At 37.3% G+C, this 20,493-nt stretch overlaps 1 protein-coding gene and 1 pseudogene across 1 annotated transcript in view; both read left to right on the forward strand.

Annotated features, from left to right (window-relative positions):
* TENM1 (teneurin transmembrane protein 1) overlaps nt 1-20,493 on the forward strand; it is an 828,896-nt gene that overhangs the window by 514,536 nt on the left and 293,867 nt on the right. Inside the window, exon 6 of the mRNA XM_051969260.1 lies at nt 16,807-17,045. Coding sequence (XP_051825220.1) covers nt 16,807-17,045 — 239 coding nt within the window. The remainder of the gene's footprint in view (nt 1-16,806; nt 17,046-20,493) is intronic.
* LOC127542751 (heterogeneous nuclear ribonucleoprotein K-like) lies at nt 11,301-12,659 on the forward strand (annotated as a pseudogene).

A 20,493-nucleotide genomic window follows, 5' to 3' on the forward strand; every position in this document is an offset into this window, starting at 1 on the left:
ACCCTCATTTTATAGAGGACAGGACTTATCCAATGTTATAGTAAGTGTTAGAGGTAGGATTCAAACCCAGGTCTCTTCAGACTCCAGATCTTTCACTCATTCCCTCTGTGCTACATTATCTCACTATACCCCCCCCCCAAAAAAAAACACAATAGATGTACAGCTATTGGAATTGTGTATGTCCTATGTAAACTCTGATCAACTTTGCTGAGAATTTAGTCACTTTCTCTTTGGAAACCAATTAGGTTCAGTGATGAGCCAACCAGCAGAGAAATATTGGGATCTCTGTGAATACAAAAAGCTGTTTTTGAAGCAGAAATGGTAATTTCCTTGGCTCTGGCATACTGAAGGTTACATTATCTGACTCTTTGCCAATTGGGAAATTCTAAGAAAAGATTTTCTGATATGGATAAAGGAATGAAAAACATTTATAAAACTCAGCGCTGGGGATACATATAGAAAAGGCAAAACCATCCTGCCCTCATGGAATTTACATTTTAATAGGGAAGCCAAGGCACATAAAGGAGTGGTGACCAACAAAGGACTCTTATTTGGTGTGGGAAATCACTAGATTGGTGATTAGAACAATACGATCATCTGGTAGGCTCTTTCCAGAATCAGTACTAAATATCTAATTACAGTTAGGAGCAAGAGGTAGAAAGTATTGCAAGCAGGATAGAGTAACTAGGGTAAAGCTAAGTGCCTCAAAAACTTTCAGCCTAAGAACCAGTAAAAATGATAGGGCTAAGTAAATAGAACAGTCACACTCTGAGACAGGCTTGCCAGAGGACTATTATAGTATCCCTCTACTTAATTTATTTTTCTTGGAACTGTGGGGAAAAGATAGAGGGAGACTAACTTGCTGCCTCAAAGGACTTTCATGGACAATAGTAATATTCCTCCTAGCAACTCACCTTTTAGTCATGGCAAGGGAAGGATTGATGACTTGTAGATTTGGAGAGTACCTCAGTCTTTACATACGTTTTCTGATTGGGCATTTACAACATCTTTGAGTAGTATGCTATTCAGGTTTCTGTTCCCATTTGATAGATGACAAAACTGAGCCTCAAAAACGGAGAAGCAGCCTGCCTTCACAGTCACATAGCCAGTAAGTGGTAGAACTGGTATTTGAGGTTCAATCTTCTGATTCCTGTCTCTTCCAGTTTCATGTTCTTTTTTGGTTACCATACCGTATTCCACTGACCTAGCAGTTAAGTCTGAATCTGGAGAAAGAAAGTGAAGGGCCGAAGCAGGGAAGATTTTTCTTATTTGAAATGTACATCTAAGCATATTTGCACAAATTGCAGCCACTGACCTTCTGTATCCAGGCAGGAAATGTATTAATTGGGTCTCAGTTTCATGAGGTAGACTGGAACATAAGTTTTCTGTGAGTCTGCACAGACAGCACCATTTTTACATCTTCAGCATCACGGAAGATGAGCTGGAGGAAAAAAACAGGCTGGAACGCCCTAGCAGAGGTTGAGCAGTTAGGATTTTCCAAATATTCCTTTAAAGCTTCCTGGACTCCATGACAGTCAGTTGATAAGGCCTATAGAACTCTTCTCAGAATCATGTTTTGAAGTGCATAATATAAATACATGGGATTACAAAGGAAATTAGTTATGGCAAAATGTGAAAATCAAAATACTAATGGCGAAATATTTTTATTTATTTGTTTATTTGTTTGTTTTTTGCTGAGGCAATTAAGGTTAAGTGACTTGCCCAGGGTCACATAGCCAGAAAGTGTTAAAGTGTCTGACCAGATTTGAACTCAGGTCTTCCTGACTTCAGGGCTGGTGCTCTATCCATTGTAACCACCTAGTTGCCCCAATTTTTTTTTTATTTTAAAAAATCAGTTCCACAAGCCTCTACTTAAGATCCCCCCTGTCTTAAAAATAAACGTTAAATCATAAATCAAAGATAAAATTCACAAATTATGTAACAAATAATTGGAATTGGCTTCTTATCACATGTTTTCTGTGGTAAGTGGACATCTCTTCCCTAATCTCGTGGGTGGTGTCTTCCTCATTTCCCTGACAGAAAGTGAAAATTTGAGTTAGCAACTGCCTGATGGCAGCTACAGGAGGAACTTGAGCAGGCCCACCCACAAACAGGCTAGTGCAGTAATCCAGGCATGAGGGATGATGGTGGTAGTGTCAAGGAGAGAAGGGGGTATATTCAAGAGATGGCACGGAGGTGAAACCAACCAGTTTGGCCAATAGATAGGATGGGGTGGGGAGGAGGTGAGAGAGAGAGAGGAGATAAGAAGCAATTTTATGGAAGATGGGTTAGAATAGAGAGAGACCTGAGGCAAGGAGATCAGTCAGAAGAGCACTGTAGTAGTTCTGTAAGAGATGTTTAAGGCCTGAATTAGAGCGTTGGTTGTTGGTACGAGTGGAAAGAAGGGAACATCCCTTGTTGCTTGGACTGTTGCAGATCCCCCTAATTAGCCTCCCTGCCTTTAGACTCTCCTAAATCCAGTTGCTAAAAAGGACAGATCTGCTTCTGTTGCTTACTATCCCTGTATTAATCACTTAACATATAGCCAACCCTATGTAAAGTTCAGGGGATGCAAAGAAAAAGCAGAAATAGTCCCTATTGATAGGAAACTCACATTCAGATGTGGAGAGTGCATGTAAGAAACTAGTTACACCCTAGTATTCTAGAGAGAATAGATATAGGGTGATCTCCAGAGCCAAATGGAGGGAGCAGGTGAGGTTTCCTTCAGGAGATCAGAAGTGAGTTGGATTTTGGGAGAAAAAAAAAAACAGGGAAAGCCAAGGGGGAGGGATGAGGCAATAGGGCATTTTAGTCATGGAGGAACGGCCACAACCTTGTGGAGTAAACTCTCCTGGTTTCCCGTTAGCCATCAGATAGAACAGAATCTCATGTTCGGCATTAAAAAGGCCTTCCTGTCATGTCCCCTCCTTGCTTTCCAGTTTTCTGCTACAAAACTCCCCTTCATGTAAACTCTGGTCAAGCCATGCTGCCCTGTTTGCAGCTCTGTACAAGCAACACTGCAGTTCCTAAATCTTTACCATAATCCCAGCTGGCTCCATATACCTAGAATGCTATCTCCTCCCTTTAGCCTCTTATAATCCTCAGTTTCCTTCAGGACCTCGCTCAAGTGCTAGCTTTGACAGGATGCAATTTCCTAGCTTCTCCAGCATCTAGAGCTTTCTCCTGTAGGGTGCTCTTACACGTCCTATTCCATCTGTATTAATTTATGTACACATTTTCTTCCCCCATAAGAATGTGAACTCCTTGAGGGTACTGACAATTTCTGTTTTCTCTTGGTACTCCCAGCACTTGGAACAATGTCCGGCACTTGCTACTCCTTGCTTACTAAATGATTAAGCTGATTTCTGAATGTCTTTCCTAAGTCCCAAAAATGCACACAAATCGCCACCTGCGTTCTGGCTATGGTACACGTACAGTAAAATGGTCACCTTCCTAATACTGGATATTCTGCCTCTTTTAGTGCACCATAAGGTTGCATTCATTTTCTTAGGTACCAGATCATACCATTAGCTCCTAGGGAACTTAGAGTTTGCTTCAAACCCCCCAGATCCTTTCCCAGATGAGCAGCTATCTAGCCCTGCTTCCCCCATCTTTAACTTGTGAAGGCGATTTTTTGAACTCAAGTCTGAGAGCCTGAATGTTTATGTTCATTAAATGTGATCCTATTAGGTACAGAGCAGTGCTGAACAAATAAGAGAGAGAGGCTAAGATTAAGTAATCTCTGTTTCTAGAGCCACCAGATTACCCCTGAAGAAGTTATGCTCACCATGATTCTCAAAGCCTGCCATATGATTAAAACAGTATCTCTTTTCTTATGTTTTTTTTCCTTTTTCTACTTTTCTTTCTTTTCTCAGTTTTTCTTCCTCTTCTTTTTTTCATCTTTTTCTGCTCCCATTTTCTCTCCTTCCTATATTCTACCTAGCCCGGCTAGTAGAACTTCTGACCATTGCTTGGTCTTTCTTATTAATGGCACTGAGAGTTCCAGCTAAACATATTCATAGATCTCCGATCTCCATAAAGATACTTGACCATCACCCCCAACACCCATCGAAGCTGTTGTCATTTTGGAAATTAATGCCAACATATTCCTTCATTTACTATTAGAGCAAGAATTCTGGGCTAGCTGTACCTCTCACATTCAGATTGAAAGGGGGCAGCTCAGGGCAGCTAGGTGGTACAGTGGATAGAGCACTGGCCCTGAAGTCAGGAGGAACAGAGTTCAAATCTAGCCTCAGACACTTAACACTTCCTAGCTGTGTGACCCTAGGCAAGTCACTTAACCACAATTACCTTAGCAAAAAAAAAAAAAAAAAAAAGAAGAAGAAGAAGAAGAAGAAAGAAAAAGAAAAGGGACAGCTCTCAAAGCACCTTGAAATTGTTAGATGTGAACAGTAGTTTAGATTCCCAGTTTGTGATGCTCAATAGGAAAACTCCATTAGCCCCTTACTCTATTGTGCTCTTACAATTAAATAGAAACATTCTCTTTCTTTAAAATGAGATGTCTCTGCTAATGTAGATTACAATTCCATAAAAACAAATGATACAGAAAAGTATACCATAGTCAACTGGTTCATAAAATAAATGAGCAAAATACATGTCTGTAGCAAATGAGAAAGAATAAAGAGGTAATCACTGTCCTTCCTAAATGTCAAAAAAAAAAGTATATTCTGTTAAATCAGAAGGAGCTCTGTAGGTGAATAGAATTAGGAAAGGACTTTTGCTAACTGCAAAGGGAAATGAAAACTAAATTTATTTACAAAATGAGGAAACATATAACCTAGTCATCGAAAACAGATATTCTAGGATAATTGCAAATGAGCAATCGCAAATTTCTTCCTGCTCAAATCTCTTTAAATCGTGTCTATGGGTAGGAGGGAAGAAAGTGCTGAATTTCTGTTTATCTTTTCACGAAGAGAGTTTTATAAAAATGAAGAATTGAAATCTCACACGTTAGTATATTTCTAAGCCTTTTAGTCCCTAAAAAGAATGAGAAGTCCTATTGTTAAATTTCAAATCAGGAATTACTACCAAGCAGAATATGAATAGAAATAACCATATTGGAAAACTCCCCACTTAGATCAGATACTCCTCTGTTTGATCTTTTTTATATGTGAAATAAAGCTTATTGATTAGAGTAAATAATTTTATAGACCCACTTAAATCTTTTAAAATAGGAATATTTGATTTAACAGAAAATATTTGGAATTTTTCTTTGACTATAGTCCATTTTTAATACAAATTTCAAAATAGATTTTAGAGTACAAAGTTAGACCCTAGGACATTGAAGTATGCAACTAGAAGGGGAAAAATAGATGAAAAATTGAACAAATATAAATATTTATTTTGCTGCTTCATTTTTTGTGACTTCTCTCTCAGCTGTCTTTCTGTCTCTAGCATCACAGGGGCTATGAGAAGTAGCTTCAAATAAAGCAAAGACAGAAGGGAAGAATATCTACCCAAGTATCCCTTGTGTGTGCCAGAGGGTATCAGGGTTTGAGGGCTCATTTCTCAAGATAGCAAAAAGATGAAAGGATACTGAGGACTTAGAAAAAATAAGACATTATTACTGGAAAAGGTGACAGAGATGATAGCAATAGCCACCAAGCCATCTGCCTGGCCAATTTTTTTTCATCTTTACAAAATTTTGCTGAGAATAAATGCCTACATTTAAAACAGCCTTGATGATAGTTTGAGAAGGGAGCAGGCAGGTTTTCACTAGGGGTATTCCCTAGCAGATCTTCTCTTTGAAGAATAGCTATTAGGTACCATATTACATGACCCATAGAAATGTTACCTCTGTACACATATGTTGAAGAGATGCTTTGGATCTCTGTACAATTAAACAGGAATAAGAAAAAAGGCTAGATTATCTTTCAAAAATAACACAAGCTTGTCTCTACAATTAAGTCACTTTTTATGTTAGTATTCTTCCATCTATGTTGGATAATTGTAAATCATGGAATACCATAGTTTACAAAGAATGACATTTGTAGGTCAAACAAAGAGGCTCATGTTGGGCATAAGGAAACTGTCTTATGAATGTATTAGCACCGAAAAATTGGACAGGAAAACTGGCATATAGTTACAGACATAGATGACTAGAAAAGGGAAAAGGAAGAGGATGTCTAATGAAGGAACAGCTAGATTCACTCTCTCTCTCTCTCTGTCCATATATATATGTATGGACTGGTGTATATGTATAAACACACATACACACACATATATACACACAAGAGATACTGCAGTTTCAGTTCCAGACCACCATGATGAAGTGAATGTCACAATAAAGTGAGTCACACAAAGTTTTTAGTTTCCCACTGAATATAAAAATTGTGTTTATACCGTAGCATAGTCTATTTAAGGAGTAATAGTGCTGTATATAAAAAGTTTCCTACCTTAATTAAAAATGCTTTTTTCTAAAAATGTTAATCATCTGAGTGTTCAACAAGTCATAATTTTTTTGCCTCCATGTTGACTACAGCTGATTGATCAAGATGGCAGTTGCTGAAGATCCAGGTGGCTGTAGTTATTTCTTAAAATAAGACACAAATGAAGTTTGCCACATCCATTGACTCTTCCTTTCACTTGAATACTGAGAGGCTATTGTATTGCTATCAATTGGCCTAATTTGAACATCGTTGAGCATCAGGGAATAGGAAGTTGTAAGTGGGGGGAAAGAGATGAAGGAGAGAGTTTGTTGTTTTATTTGGGCCCAGTCGGGGCACCCTCAAACAATTACAATACTAACATAAGAGATCACTGACTACAGATCACCATATCAGATATAATAATGGTGAAAAACTTTGAAATATTGCAGCAAATACTAAAATATTTCACAGAGACACAATGTGAGCTCATGCTATTGGAAAAATGGTACCAATAGACCAATAGCTGTACCCCAGACCTGATCCATGTAATACAAAAAGTCTGAGAGACTTTTTACAAAGGAATTCAGATTGAAAGGGGGCAGCTCGGGTCAGCTAGGTGGTGCAGTGGATAGAGCACCAGCCCTGAAATCAGGAGGACCTGACACAAGGTTGCTAGAAACTTTTAGTTTATAAAGATTGACACAAGGTTGCCAGAAACTTTGTTTATAAAATGCATATCTGTGAAACATAATAAAGGAAAGCACAATAAAATGAAGTATGTCTGTACTGCATTGTTCTACATTCACATAATGTCAGGAAATTAGGAGGCAGGAAGTCAGATCTTTGGGTGAAACCTAGAAATATGAGGGAAATAGTCCTATAGGATGAGGAAATAAGTATAAAAGGACACTAAGTGATATAGCCCTTGTCCTAAAGAAACATGCATCATACTTGAAAGATTATTACAGGTGAAAATATCATTTAAAAAAAATGATTTGAAGAGGAGAGTGATTTAACAGCCTTGGGCATCAACCTGATCTAGGTCTGAAAGAAAAATGGGAATGATGAGAAGAATTTCTACTATTATAATATCTAGAAAGAATTGATGTACTGATTATCTTCAGGAGAATACTAAACCAGGTTGCATTCCCTTTATAAAGAAGAATTACAGATGTTTGTGTGAATTAAGAACATTGTATTACCTTGATAATGTTATGGGTGACATTATGAGTTGGTATCTGTGATCGCTGTTTCAATATACATATCTCCTTGGAAAACAGAATCCAAAACCTGACTTTTCTTTAATTTATATGCATATTTTAAAGGAGTGGAAAGGAAGGTTGTTGGTTGTCTCTTTGCATGAGGTAAATCAAGGGATTTTACTGGCAACCACAAAGTGTCCTTCAGAGTTCCAAGAAGAGATGTCTTTCTGTAGGGGAAAAAAAAAAAAAACTAATGGAGGGCCCGAGGGTTGTTCTTTCCTACAGTAAAGGGAGTGCCTTTCAGAAGTGACAAAAGCATCATGAGTGGAAGCTAGTCACGAAAGGAAAAAAGAATTTCTCTATTAACTATACAACCCTTTCCAAATTCACAGGCACATGTATCAAGGTGCTGGAGGGAATTCAGAATGAAAAATGACTTTGAATGAATGAAAGAAAGCATAAATAAATGAAAGAATAAAAATTATTAAGTGAATGAATAGGGGTTTAAACTTGAAAGAGGAAGATATGGAAGGGATGTGTTGAAACTTTGTAAAATCACAGAAGGAAGGAGAGGATGAACACAAGTATTCACTGAATGCCAGATTATTAGGCCTTCACTTCCACTTGAAACTTGAAATAGAGCTTTATGACTAGTCAAAATAGTACACGTTTTTATAACCTTTTGTAAAAATACTTTTTCAAAGCATTTATCTCAAAATCTGAGAAGTGAATAGTACAAATACCATTAGCCTCATTTTATTAATGGAAAAAAGTGAGATTTCAAAAGACAAAGTGCCTTACCTAAGATCACATAGCTAATAAGCATCAGGTCTTCTGATTCCCGCACCTATGACTCTCCTCAGGTTGCCAACTTATATGACCGGTAGGACCCTGCTCTTCACCTCAAAGGTAGTCCAGGCTGGTGGTAGGTTGAAAGAAGCTTTAGATGCATTCACGGGTGATGGATCAAGAAGGGAAGAGGGCAGTCTGGCAATGTTGAGAGGACTCTATGAAAAGCAATAAGACTTTTCCCCAGAAATATCCTTGATTCTTCTGTCACATAATCTTGGGCTGTGTTGATTATGATGACAATGGAGGAGAGCATCTATTATGTTATTATGCTTTGGTAGGCCCCAAATAAAGAGCTAAATTCTCATGCTCCATCCTCATGTGATTTGGCCCAGTTGAATTACTGGCGGGAGGACAACTTCCCTCTTTCATCAGTTCCATTCTCTCACAGAGATTCAGTTGGTGTGCATAGAGAGATGAACCACATGTGGATAGCTGAGGGAAATAAAGGTTAGATATGCATTTAATGGATTTAAAACAGAAAAATAAGTGCTCTTTTATGCATCTGCAATTGAATAGGTATAGATTACTGTCCATTTTCTACAGAATTTGAAGAAGTGCATTAAATTGTTCTTATTTAATGCTAACAGATGCCCTCGGTATTATATGATATGAAGGATTTAAAAAGTGAGAATACATTTTCCCCTTTTATGGATGTTTTTGAAACCCTTACAGGAACATTTGTAATATTCCTATTTACTACCATAGGGCCTCATCAGTCGTGAAGATTTTTTTTTTCAATTTCCTTATGTGTCTATTTCCTTTTGGCAATATCTTGCTTTTTCTTTTTACATTTAAAATTGAATATTAAAACAGATGCAGAGGAGAGCACTACTTACACATAAACTCTTGAACTGCATTTTTGTCATTTGCTCTGTGGGGAAAAAACCAATTGTATAGAATTGATAGCAACATTTTAGTATCTCCTGAAGTCCTTAGGGAAAAAGTTGTGTGCTCAGACAGATGAGTAGTCATCAGATTTGATGAGAGCATAGCCGAAGCCTTGCAGTGCTCATTTGTCTCTATGTTCCGACTTGTTTTAGGTGCTATGAAAACACATTTAAGTTCTAGTCTTACTGCCCAACAATGGCCCGCAAAGACGATGGCAATTTGGGAGATTTCCATTGCCATTTTTCACCCCGGAGGCTTAATATTAACTTGTTAATAAGGTAACAGTGAGCACATTGTCTAATGACCCCTCATTATTGAGGACCATGCTTTGGCTCTAGCTCCAATGCAAATGAGTTTCTCAGGGGCGGCTAGTGCATGAAGGTGGTGGACCCTCTATTCAGATGATATTGATCATTAGTCATAATTATCAATTCTTCACCTGCCTCTGTTAGTCTTCTGCCTTTTGATGGTATGCTAAACAAATCAGCATCCTACACACTAAGCTACTTATATGGTATCTCAAATTCCATTGTTCTTCCCAAATCTGCAAAATGTAGAAGTCTTTCTCTCAAATACTAGGTAGGAAAAATCTCATTTTGCTGTCATTTCCTCCCCTATCCCATAGGGCTTGTCTAGAAAGGAGTACCACAGAAACAGTTGTTTATAAGAGATATTTTTGTCAGTCAACATTGGACAGTTCCATAGAAACTCTGCAGTGCTGCCTTGCCAGATTTTTCATAGGGGGTCAAATAGGAGAATAACGGGTGTGAGTGCAGAGAGACATAAATCTTCCTTACCCAGCAGGCATTAATGGAAGAATGACACCATATGAGCATTATTGTAAGAAATCATGATTTAATTAATTTAATTAAAAGGGCAGAGGAAGAGCAGCCATCTCTGGTTCCAAGTTCAGACTTGGTCACTAACTAGCTGGGTAACATTGGGAAATTCACTTAACCTTCATGCTTTAGTGTTTTCATCTGTAAAATAGGGCCATGACCTATTTTCTATAATTCACCTATTCAATATTAAAAGTTGTTTTATTTCATAAGAATAGAGATAGCATGGCACCAGATCTGTGTTAAGGATAAAATGGAGTCATGGGTATAAAATGTATGAAGCATTACCAGTAACTTCCATTTATAGAACACTTTAAAGTCTGAAATATTTAACACACAATGTTCTGGATTTTTACAACGATCCAGGTTAAAGGGATGAAGGGATTAAAAAAAATGAAGTTCTAAGAAATTAAATCAATTAGCCCATGGTCACATACACTCCAAAAGGAAAAATTGAAATTATGTTTTCTAGGGCTAGTGCACATTCCACCCTACCTCTCCCCATGTAACATAAAGTATCTTTTATTCTCATCAACAGTAGTTGTTGCAGGTGTGCTCCCAAATATCAATATCTTGATTAATTGGAAAAGCAGTCTTGTATAATAGGGCATGGCACTTGAAGTTGGAAAGACTGGAGTTCAAATTCCACCTCAGTACTTAGTAGTTGTATGACCCCGGACAAGTCATTGAATCCTTTTGTGCCTCGATTTCCTCCTGTGTAAAATGAAGGAGTTGGTCTTGGTGGTCTGTGAGGTCTCTTGCCATCCTGACTTGCTGAGAGTCTGAATGTCATTTTACAATGATGTCATCATTGCAATCTAACTAAACTCTACCTTATATTTTCATTTAACTTCTCACTCATTTAGAATGTTTACAGCATTATTCCTTTGTAGTAATTTTATCCTAAACTCCTTTTGTAGAATCAGTCATTAAGTATTTATTAAGGAGAGAGGGGACCAACCCATTCTGTCTAGCTGAGATCCACTGAGGCAGCAAGGGGCATGGCAAAAACCACATCCTTGTGCAGCACTGCAGCTCTAGGGTTTCGGTTGTTTATTCCAACCAGAACACTTCAGTTCTGCTCTGTGAGGGTATAAGATACTGATTGTCTACCCATTTAGTCTGAGAAAATGGAGAATAAACAGCCAGAAGCAACCTTCTCCAGTACTGAAATCAAGGATGGATTGGTTAAATGCTCTGCCAAATATATGGAAGGAAAGCAGGCCCTTAAAAGATCTAGAAACACTGATGAGATGGTGGAAGTGCACATTTTAAGAGTAGAATGTTGGAACAGTGCTTGGCAAAGGAGATGAAAATATTAAAACGTTTTGTACAGACTGCTACTGCCAGTGTTTCAATCCTAGACAGCAGTTGCCGAGCACGTTTTGAGTATCAGTGCAGATATCAAAATAAATGGGGAAATTCTGAAGAAAATCATTCCCATGTAGGAAAAGGGCCTTCAGTTGCCATCCCCTACTGCAACCAGCCAGCTCCTACTGGGATCTGATGCTAGGGAATGCTTAAGTTACCAACACTTTAAAGAAAGCAACTTTGACTGCAAGTTAAGACTGTTGATTCACCACAGATGGCAAGAAGAATTATTGGGGTCAAAGGTGCCAAAATCAAAGAACTTTGAAAAAACACTCAGACAACTAGCAAGCTTTTCCGGGAATGCTGTGCTGTCTTTATTCCGCTAAAAGAGTTGTTATTAGCAGTGGAAAGCTTGATAGGGTTGTGGAGTACAGAAAGACCACATTGGATTTTATATATGAGTCTCTCATCAAAGGATGTGTGCAACCCTATGATCCCAGTTTCCATGATGAAACATATGACTGTGGTGGGTTCACAATGAAATGTGATGATCGACAAGGATGCGCTGTAGGATTTCCCATGTGAGGCAAAGAAGGCAGCTTTCATAGAATGCCTTCAGCTCCTGATGGGTGTGCTGTGCCCCAATCTAGAAGACATTATGATGACATGAGCCCTTGGAGAGAACCCCTACCACCTCCTCCTTGATGTGGTGGTAAAGTGGCAGAGAGGTTTCAATCTACTTTTTCCTCCACAATCATCATTTAGAGGGAAAAAATCTTATGCATTATTCCAGAACAGTAACTGTTATGATGGCATGGTTGGTTTTAGTGTTGATGAGACTTGTTACTCTGCAATAGATTCATGGAGTCCTTCTGAATGGCATGGTGGTTCTGGATATGATTATTCCTATGAGAGCACCATGGCTTGTACAGTGGTGGACCTGTTATTAGAACACGAGTAACTATTCCCAAAGATTTACTTGGATCTATTTTCAGCCAAGGTGGTGAGCAAATCAAAGAAAAAAGATCATGAATTGAGAGCATGGGTCAAAACTGATCAGGATTTAGAAGAATCTGAGGATTGAATGATTGCCATTATAGGAACATAGGACCAGATACAGAATGCACAATTTACTGCAAAACAGTGAAAAGCAGAATTCAGATCTTGAAGGATTATAATGCAAGATTTTTTTCTTTTTTATTGTATGAAGCAGCATGAAACTTTGTTTTAAGACTCGTGAAGAACTGAAGGAATCCTACATCTTTTTTTTTCCTCTGCTTCACAGGTGTTCTGTCAGCTTTGTTAAATACAACACAGTGCTCTGAAGCCAGGGCTATGTAGTGGAAAGAGCACTAGACAAATGATCTTGGCACTAATCCCAGTGCTGAGCTAATGACTTGATTTCTCAAAGCCTTGCTTTCCCCTTCTGTAAATTGATCTCTAAGGCTTTTCCTACTTCTATCCCTGTACTCACTACTTGACCATGCCCAGAAAAAGCACCCTGACCCAAAGGCCAGTCAGCTGTTTAAGACACACATGCCAGTCACCAGTCAGAAAAAAAGAGAAAGAATATTGTGCTGCAGTTCAATCTCCAACCCCATTAATAGTAAGCCAATCCAATTAGTCTACTTTGGAATGTAGAGTAAAAAGAGGCAATATGAAGCAAGATTGGAAAGGTAGGTCTTGTGAAAGTCTTCAGCTGCCAGCTTGAAGTGTCTGGGGTTTTTTTTTTAATCATTGAGGCAATATACAAACAGTGAAATTATTTTTAATTTACATGTAAAAACAATTTTCGACTTTTTTTTAAACCTTTAAGTTCCAAATTCTCTCCCTTTTTTTTTCCCCTACCACATCTCTCATTGAGAAGGGAAGCAATTCAAAATAAGTTATACAGGTGTAGTCATATAAAACATATCCATCAGTCATGTTGTGATAGAAAGCATAGAACAAAATAAACCTCAAGAAAAATGAAGTTAAAAAAGAGTATGTTACTGGCTATATCCAGAAGCCATCGGTTCTTTCTCAGATATGATTAGAATTTTTTTATCCTAAGTCCTTTAGAGCTGTCTTGGATCATTGTATTGTTGAGAATAGCCAAGTCATTCACAGCTGATCATCTTACAATATTGCTTTTACTCTGTTCACAGTACGTTTCACTTTGTATCAACTCATGGAAGTTTTTCTGGGTTTTTCTGAGAGCATCCCATCCTGCTCATCATATCTTATAATACACAATAATATTCCATCACAATCACATAGTACATTCTGTTCAGGCATTTTTCACTGATGGTCGTCCTTTCAATTTCTAATTTTTTGCACTGGAAAAGAGCTAGTATAAATACTTTTGTACATATATGTTCTTTTCCTTTTTATTATTTATATCATTTGGGTTACAGATCTAGTAGTGGCGCTGCTAGGCCAAAAGATTTGTATGGTTTAAAACTCTTTGGGTTTCAAATTTTTCTACAGAATTGTTAAATGAGCTCACAACTCCACCAATAGTGCATTAATACTGTATTATTCCCCAAAATCCCCTCCAACATTTGTTATTTTCTGGTTCCATCCTATTAGCCAATCTAATAGGTATGAGGTAGTGCTTCAGAATTGTTTTAATTTACATTCCTAAAATCAATAGTAAGTTGCAGAATTTTTATCATATGGCTATAGATAGTTTTTATTACTTCATCTGAAAATTGCTCATATCTTTTAATATATCAATTGGGTGATAGCTCTTATTTTTTTAAAAACTGACTCACTTCTCTGTGTTTTTAAATGAGATCTTCATCAGAGAAACTTGTTTCAAAAATTTTTTAACACTTACTATATTGCTAACTATATTTCCTTCCATTCTATTAATTATACTATCATGCTCCATTTATGCTATTTTCTCTCTCCTTTAACCCTGTCCCCCTTCAAAAGTGTTTTGCTTCTGACTACCTCCTCCCTCAATCTGCTTTCCCATCTATTACCCCCACTTCTTTTATCCCTTTCCCTTTCTACTTTCCTGTAAGGTAACAGATTTTTATACCCAGTTGACCATATATGTTGTTCCCTCTTTGAGCCAGTTCTGATGAGAGTAGGGTTCACTCACTTCTTCACTTCTGTCTTCCCTCTATTTTTGCCTCTTTTATGTGAGATAAACTACTCTATTCTGCCTCTCCATTTCTCTTTCCCTCAATATATTCCTCTCTCATAATAACACAAGATATAGTAGCTTCCACATTAAATACTTGGAGAGTTTGGAATGATATTCCAGAGGGCAAAGGAGCTAGGATTAAAAGCAAGAATTACCTACTCAATAAAATGGAATGTAATTTTTCATGTGCAAAATGAACATTCAAAGAAATAGAAAACCTTTGGGGGTCCTTCTGCTCTAGGAATTGTTTCATGGCGTTATTTAACTGTATAGAGAGGGGGAAGACCCTGGGTCAATTGTTGTCTTTTCTCAACCCTCTTCCAAAGAAAATTCTTGAGCAAGGGAATGATGCAGTAAGGTCCACGAGTAAGGAAAATTACTTTGGCAGTTATGTATGAAAGTGGGATTAGAGGAGGATAGTCCTAGAGTGAAGAGACAAGGAAAGAAGCCGTTACCATAATATATGTGAAAGGCAGTGAGTATCAGTAAAGACAAATCTCTTTGAAAGAATTATCAATTCTGAGTAAAACAATGACCAACCATGAATCTAGAGCAGTGATGATGACACAAGCTATCTATCTCCTAACAGATGATTTATTCAGAATGAGGCATATATTTTTGGACATGGCCGCTCTGGGACATTGTTTTGCTTGATTACATATATTTGTTTCAAGGCTTTTCTTTTTCTTTTAAATTAGGGGATTGGAGATAGAAGAGATTATTAATTGAAATACAAATTAAAAGGGAAATTAGAGGAACCAAGGAAATAAGCTAGGCAGAAAGGTAGCATTTCAGGGCATGATGAATTCCAAAAGTTGAGCTTGAGATACTTGCGGGATGTGACAAAGGTAGAGATTCTACAGAGATTTGAAAATCTTGCAAGGAATCTTAATAGAGTTGAGTGGTTTTGGAAAGGAGAGCTTCATTGAGAAGGTTTTTTTTTTTTAACACAGTCAATAGAAATCAAAGGAGAAAAGAAATAGAGAGAAAATTCCCAGAACAGTGACTTGGAGAGGGGGAAAGGAGAAAGAAGAACTAGAGAAGAAGAAAAAGGAGAAATGAATACTTGGGGTTATATCTGGATCCAGATTACCTCCCATAAGAATGAAGTCCCTCAAATAAGGACATGAATTAGTAAAGCTTTCTACAGCTTTCCAGATGGTGAAATGCCAGATAAAACAGTGTTTACTGTATTAGAAGCAGAGTTGATGAAAGGGAATGATAGAGTTGGTCATATCAAATGTGCAATGGTTAGATAATCTTCCCCTTTCTACTTCACTTCCAGAGACAAAGAAATTAAGTCACCCAGGTGTTAAATTGGTTGCAAAACCTTGCCCTTATTCCCTACTACAATTGAAAGTTATAGGAGGGAGTGTCCTGTGACACCATTAACTAATTTTTGACTTGAGATGGATATTATCTTTAACAGGAACAACCTGTTTCCATCATGTACCAAATAATCCAATGTTTCCTGTAGCATTCATAGTGCACAAGTTTGGAGACCCAAGTTTAAATCCTGGGCCTCTCTTATTCTGGCTGAGACATTTCCCCACTCAGATCCTCAATTTCCTTCTCTTTTTAAATGAAGGTAATGATAAGCCCACCCTCTTCCTCACTTTTTTCTCTTCTCCTTCCCTTATCCTCTTCTTCTGTCCCTCTCTTCATCCATCTTTATCTCATTGTAAGGGAAATGTCTTATTCCTCTTTGTACCATGTTCTCCTTGATCCAGTAACACTAGCCTCCTTGCGTTTCCACAAACACGACGCTCCATCTCCTGACTCTGGGCATTTTCTCTGGTCGATCCTCATGTGTGGAACATTATTCCTTCTCCATTCCACCTAATATCTTCCTTGGTTTCCTTTAAATTCCACTTAAGATCCCATGTTTTATGGGAATCCTTCCCTGATTCCTCTTAATTCTAGTGCTTTCCCTCTTCATTATTCCTATTTATCCTGTATCCAACTGGCTTTGCATATATTTGTTTACATATTGTCTCCCCAGTAAATTGCAAACTCTATGAGGGCAGGAATTGTGTTTTGCATCTTTTTGTATCACCAGTGCTTTTCACAATGTCTCTTATATAGTGGTTTTGATAAATAATCATTGATTGCAATGGAGTGACATGAGAGCTACTGTTCTTAAAGTGTGTACCTTGTGTTACAGCACAATTCTTTCTCTTTTTTGGCAGGCATTTCTTATTTAAGCATGGATCTGGCTCTTCAGCTATCTTCAGTGCAGCCAGTCAGAATTACCCTTTGACATCCAATACGGTTTACTCTCCACCTCCACGGCCGCTGCCTAGGAGCACATTTTCTCGACCTGCCTTCACTTTTAACAAGCCTTACAGGTGCTGCAACTGGAAGTGCACAGCCTTGAGTGCCACTGCCATCACCGTGACCCTGGCTCTACTGCTGGCCTATGTAATTGGTAAGTCAAGTTACTCCCTGCCTTCCTGCCTCTTTTTGTTACTGTTTTTTCCAGAATTCTGTTGAATCGAATGGGGCATGGAGGTAGGGGAGGTCCTTTCCACTCTGGGAACCCCAAATTAGAATCTAAATTGGTAGTTGTAAAGAATAAGTGGATTTCCAGTTATTTTTGTGCTTCTTAATCCCAAGTACAACTGAAGAGAGTATGGAATGTTATTTGAAAAAGAGCTCTGAGCCAGTATTGCAGCCTTATTGATTGCAAGGACTACTGGAGTTAACCATTTCCTTTTCAATTAAAAGACTGTTATCCTTTCTCCTTAGAAGTAGTAGAAATAATGAGGGGCAATGTATATATATAATATATCTGGGTTTAATTATTGACTTCTTGGGGTGGGGTGGAGAAAGGAGGGGGAAAGAGAACAAAAGCAGAGGGGAAAAAAACAAACCTCCAAGAAAAGAAAAAAAATTATAATTCTCAACATATTGTATGGCATTTATTATATTCTAATTATATTCTTGAAATAGAAATTAATTGTTTTATATTTTTAATCCTCATGTTCTCCTGTGTGCGTGGCATTTTTTTTTTCTTTTTCTGTTTGTTTTAAATAACAAAAAAAATTAAAAAGAAACATGAGTAGCTCTTTCAGTGATCCTTAGACAATAAGGCCACTTTAATTTCATTTTGGAAGAACTCAGAAATTCTGTCACATGAATTCTTGCTAACTCTTCTGTATTCCTTTATATTTGAGGTTTAAATTGGGGCAAAAAATCCTTCTTTTCACTAGGTATGTGATGGTGATTTGATATAAATAAATTAGAAAAGTGAAATGAGAAAATGCTTAGAAATTGGCCTTTGTTTTTCAGAAGTGAGGCATTTTGCAATTGGTCTTAGAGTTACCCGATTAAAATCCCAGTCATTTGACAGCAAACTTCCTGATTTTCTAGATGACATTTTATTTTGACTAAACATTAATTTCCTTGCTTGACTAATCCTACGTCTTCAATACAAATTAACTTAAGGAATATTTATTAGAAAAACTCAAAAGTGGGTGAGAAAGCATTATTCTTGGAGCAAAAGGAATTGTTGAAAGAGAAGACTTAGTTTGTTTCATTTTGTCCCATTGAGCTTCATATCTTTCCTGTCTAGCCTCTTTCCTAATCTCAACATTAGTGTCTGTAAAGAAACAGTAAGACCGAGATGTACATAAATAAGGGAGCACAATATTTCTTATAAGCAATAAATTAAATTGAGTAAATTACCATTTCAGAAGGCATCATGGTCTAAAGTGCGTCATTTATAGTCAGGAAGAGTTGGATTCAAATTCTGCCTACGACATCTTTGACATTGGACATTATTCTTTGAAGGTGGTTAAGTCCCTTAACCTTTCTAGGCCTCTTTCTAAGCAACTTTCTAAGACTAACTGAAAGTGGAAAAAGGGATTGACAGGTTCTTTACTTGTTGACATAAATTCACATTTATCTGCAACTCAAATTACGTTCACCTCATTGGTTTCCATGGCATCAGTGAGGAATAATGTATCATTACAATTGATACCTGAAATCCTAGAATGGGATTGGTAAGAAATGCTTTAGGACCTATTTCAGGAAGACATCAGTCGTGCTTTGTTTTGCTCCATTCCATCTTTACAAAATTGAAAAAAAAATAAAATCATTGTCCTCTGAGGACTTAACTATTTTATTCCAGAATTCTCCTGGAATTATTCTCCAGAATTATTCCTGGGGCTCTCTTGTCCTGATAGGAGAGCATCTCTTAGGGTCTATTATTTCAAATTATACTCTTGTCCAACTTTTCCCCTCGCAGCCACATATTTACCCTTCTGCTCCCCCATTACAGTTCTTGAACAAAATTCAAATCAGTGCTATCATTACTCCTAGAAAAGCTTTATTGATCTGTTTTCCTGTGGCACCAGTCACCCAACCTGATAACTTTCCAAACCCTAATATCCCTCTAGAGCCACCAGTCCCCTCCATATGTAGTATTAGAATGTAAACTCCTTGAGGGCAGACAAATGTGAATGTATGTCAACAAGTAAATAATCTGTGGATCGCTTTCCCCACTGTCTTGGCTTTTGCTTTTATATCACCAGCACTTAGCACAGAATAATAAATGCTAAGTAATAAATGCTTATTTTTTCATTTATCCATTCCAGCTCCTCTGTGACAAGGAGATCATAAAGTACCTTCTAAATAGTCAAAATAAAAATGAATAGTAAGCAGGATAGGTTTAGCATATCTAGTGTATGTTACTATATTCTTATTCTTTGAAAAGTGCTCATCCATATAGAAACCTGCGCAAAATCTACTTTTTTGCGCAGTTCTGCCGAAGTTGAAAGTCATATCTCAAAAAATTTCTAAAATAAGGGGTTATCACTATTATTATCAGCATCATCAGATATTTTGGCCGTATCCATAAGTTATCATAAGTGACACATAACCCCAGACTAACCTTTCACTACCTAACTAATGAACTTGTTAATTCCCCAGCAATGAAATTAGGAATTTTCCCCTTGTGCTAGATTATTTCTGCAGAAATTGCTTGTGTTTTTATAGCTGATGTTACTTTCATGTGAAAAGAATATTTGGTTGTGGAAAGGACACGATTTTAATGGTAAAATATGACAAATTCTTTCTAAGAAGTGGCAGTTGCCCATCAAAATTAACTCTATAATCATTAAACTTATTATGAAATAGATGTTATTGTATATAAATTACTTGAGAAATTCTTACTAAAAGATCTTATTTCTGATTGTTTGTCACAATATTGCTTTCCTCAGAAACTATAAATGATATTGCTAAGGATCTTAAATTAAACATTTTATAGAAAATAGAGCTTGTGTAATAAAATTAACTAAGTTAATAAGTAACTTTAGCTCCTATCTGTCTAGCTTTGTCACAAAAAGTTTTTCAAGCACTTTCTTTACAACAATCCTGTGAGGTGGGTAGCTTTAACATGAACATATCTTTATTTTATAGATTAGGAAACAGCTCAGGAAAAGGAATTCCTTGCTTAGGGTCATATGCTTATAAGTATCTGAGGTGAAAATCAAACCTCCAAGTCTAGTGAATCCACATTTAGCACTTTCCCCCACTTCATCCTATTACTTCTTATTAATTCTCTTACTGTCTGCATGTCTTCCGCATCAGAGAGCAAGATTGTATTTGGGGGATGGTGTGAGTTAAAACTAAATTCCAAAAAAAAAAAAGAAATAATAAATAGAAAGTTTTGTTGTTGTCCTTTTCCAGTCATATCCAACTCTCCATGACCCTATTTGGGATTTTCTTGGCAAAGATACTGAAGTAGTTGGCCATTTCCTTTTCCTGCTCATTTTACAGATGAGGAAACTGAGGCAAACAGGGTGGAGTCACTTGCCTGGGGTCACACAGCTAGTACTTATCTGAAATAGGGTTTGAACTCTACCTCAGAAATG

Source organism: Antechinus flavipes, chromosome X (assembly GCF_016432865.1).
Source record: "Antechinus flavipes isolate AdamAnt ecotype Samford, QLD, Australia chromosome X, AdamAnt_v2, whole genome shotgun sequence".
Classification (NCBI taxonomy): Eukaryota; Metazoa; Chordata; class Mammalia; order Dasyuromorphia; family Dasyuridae; genus Antechinus; species Antechinus flavipes.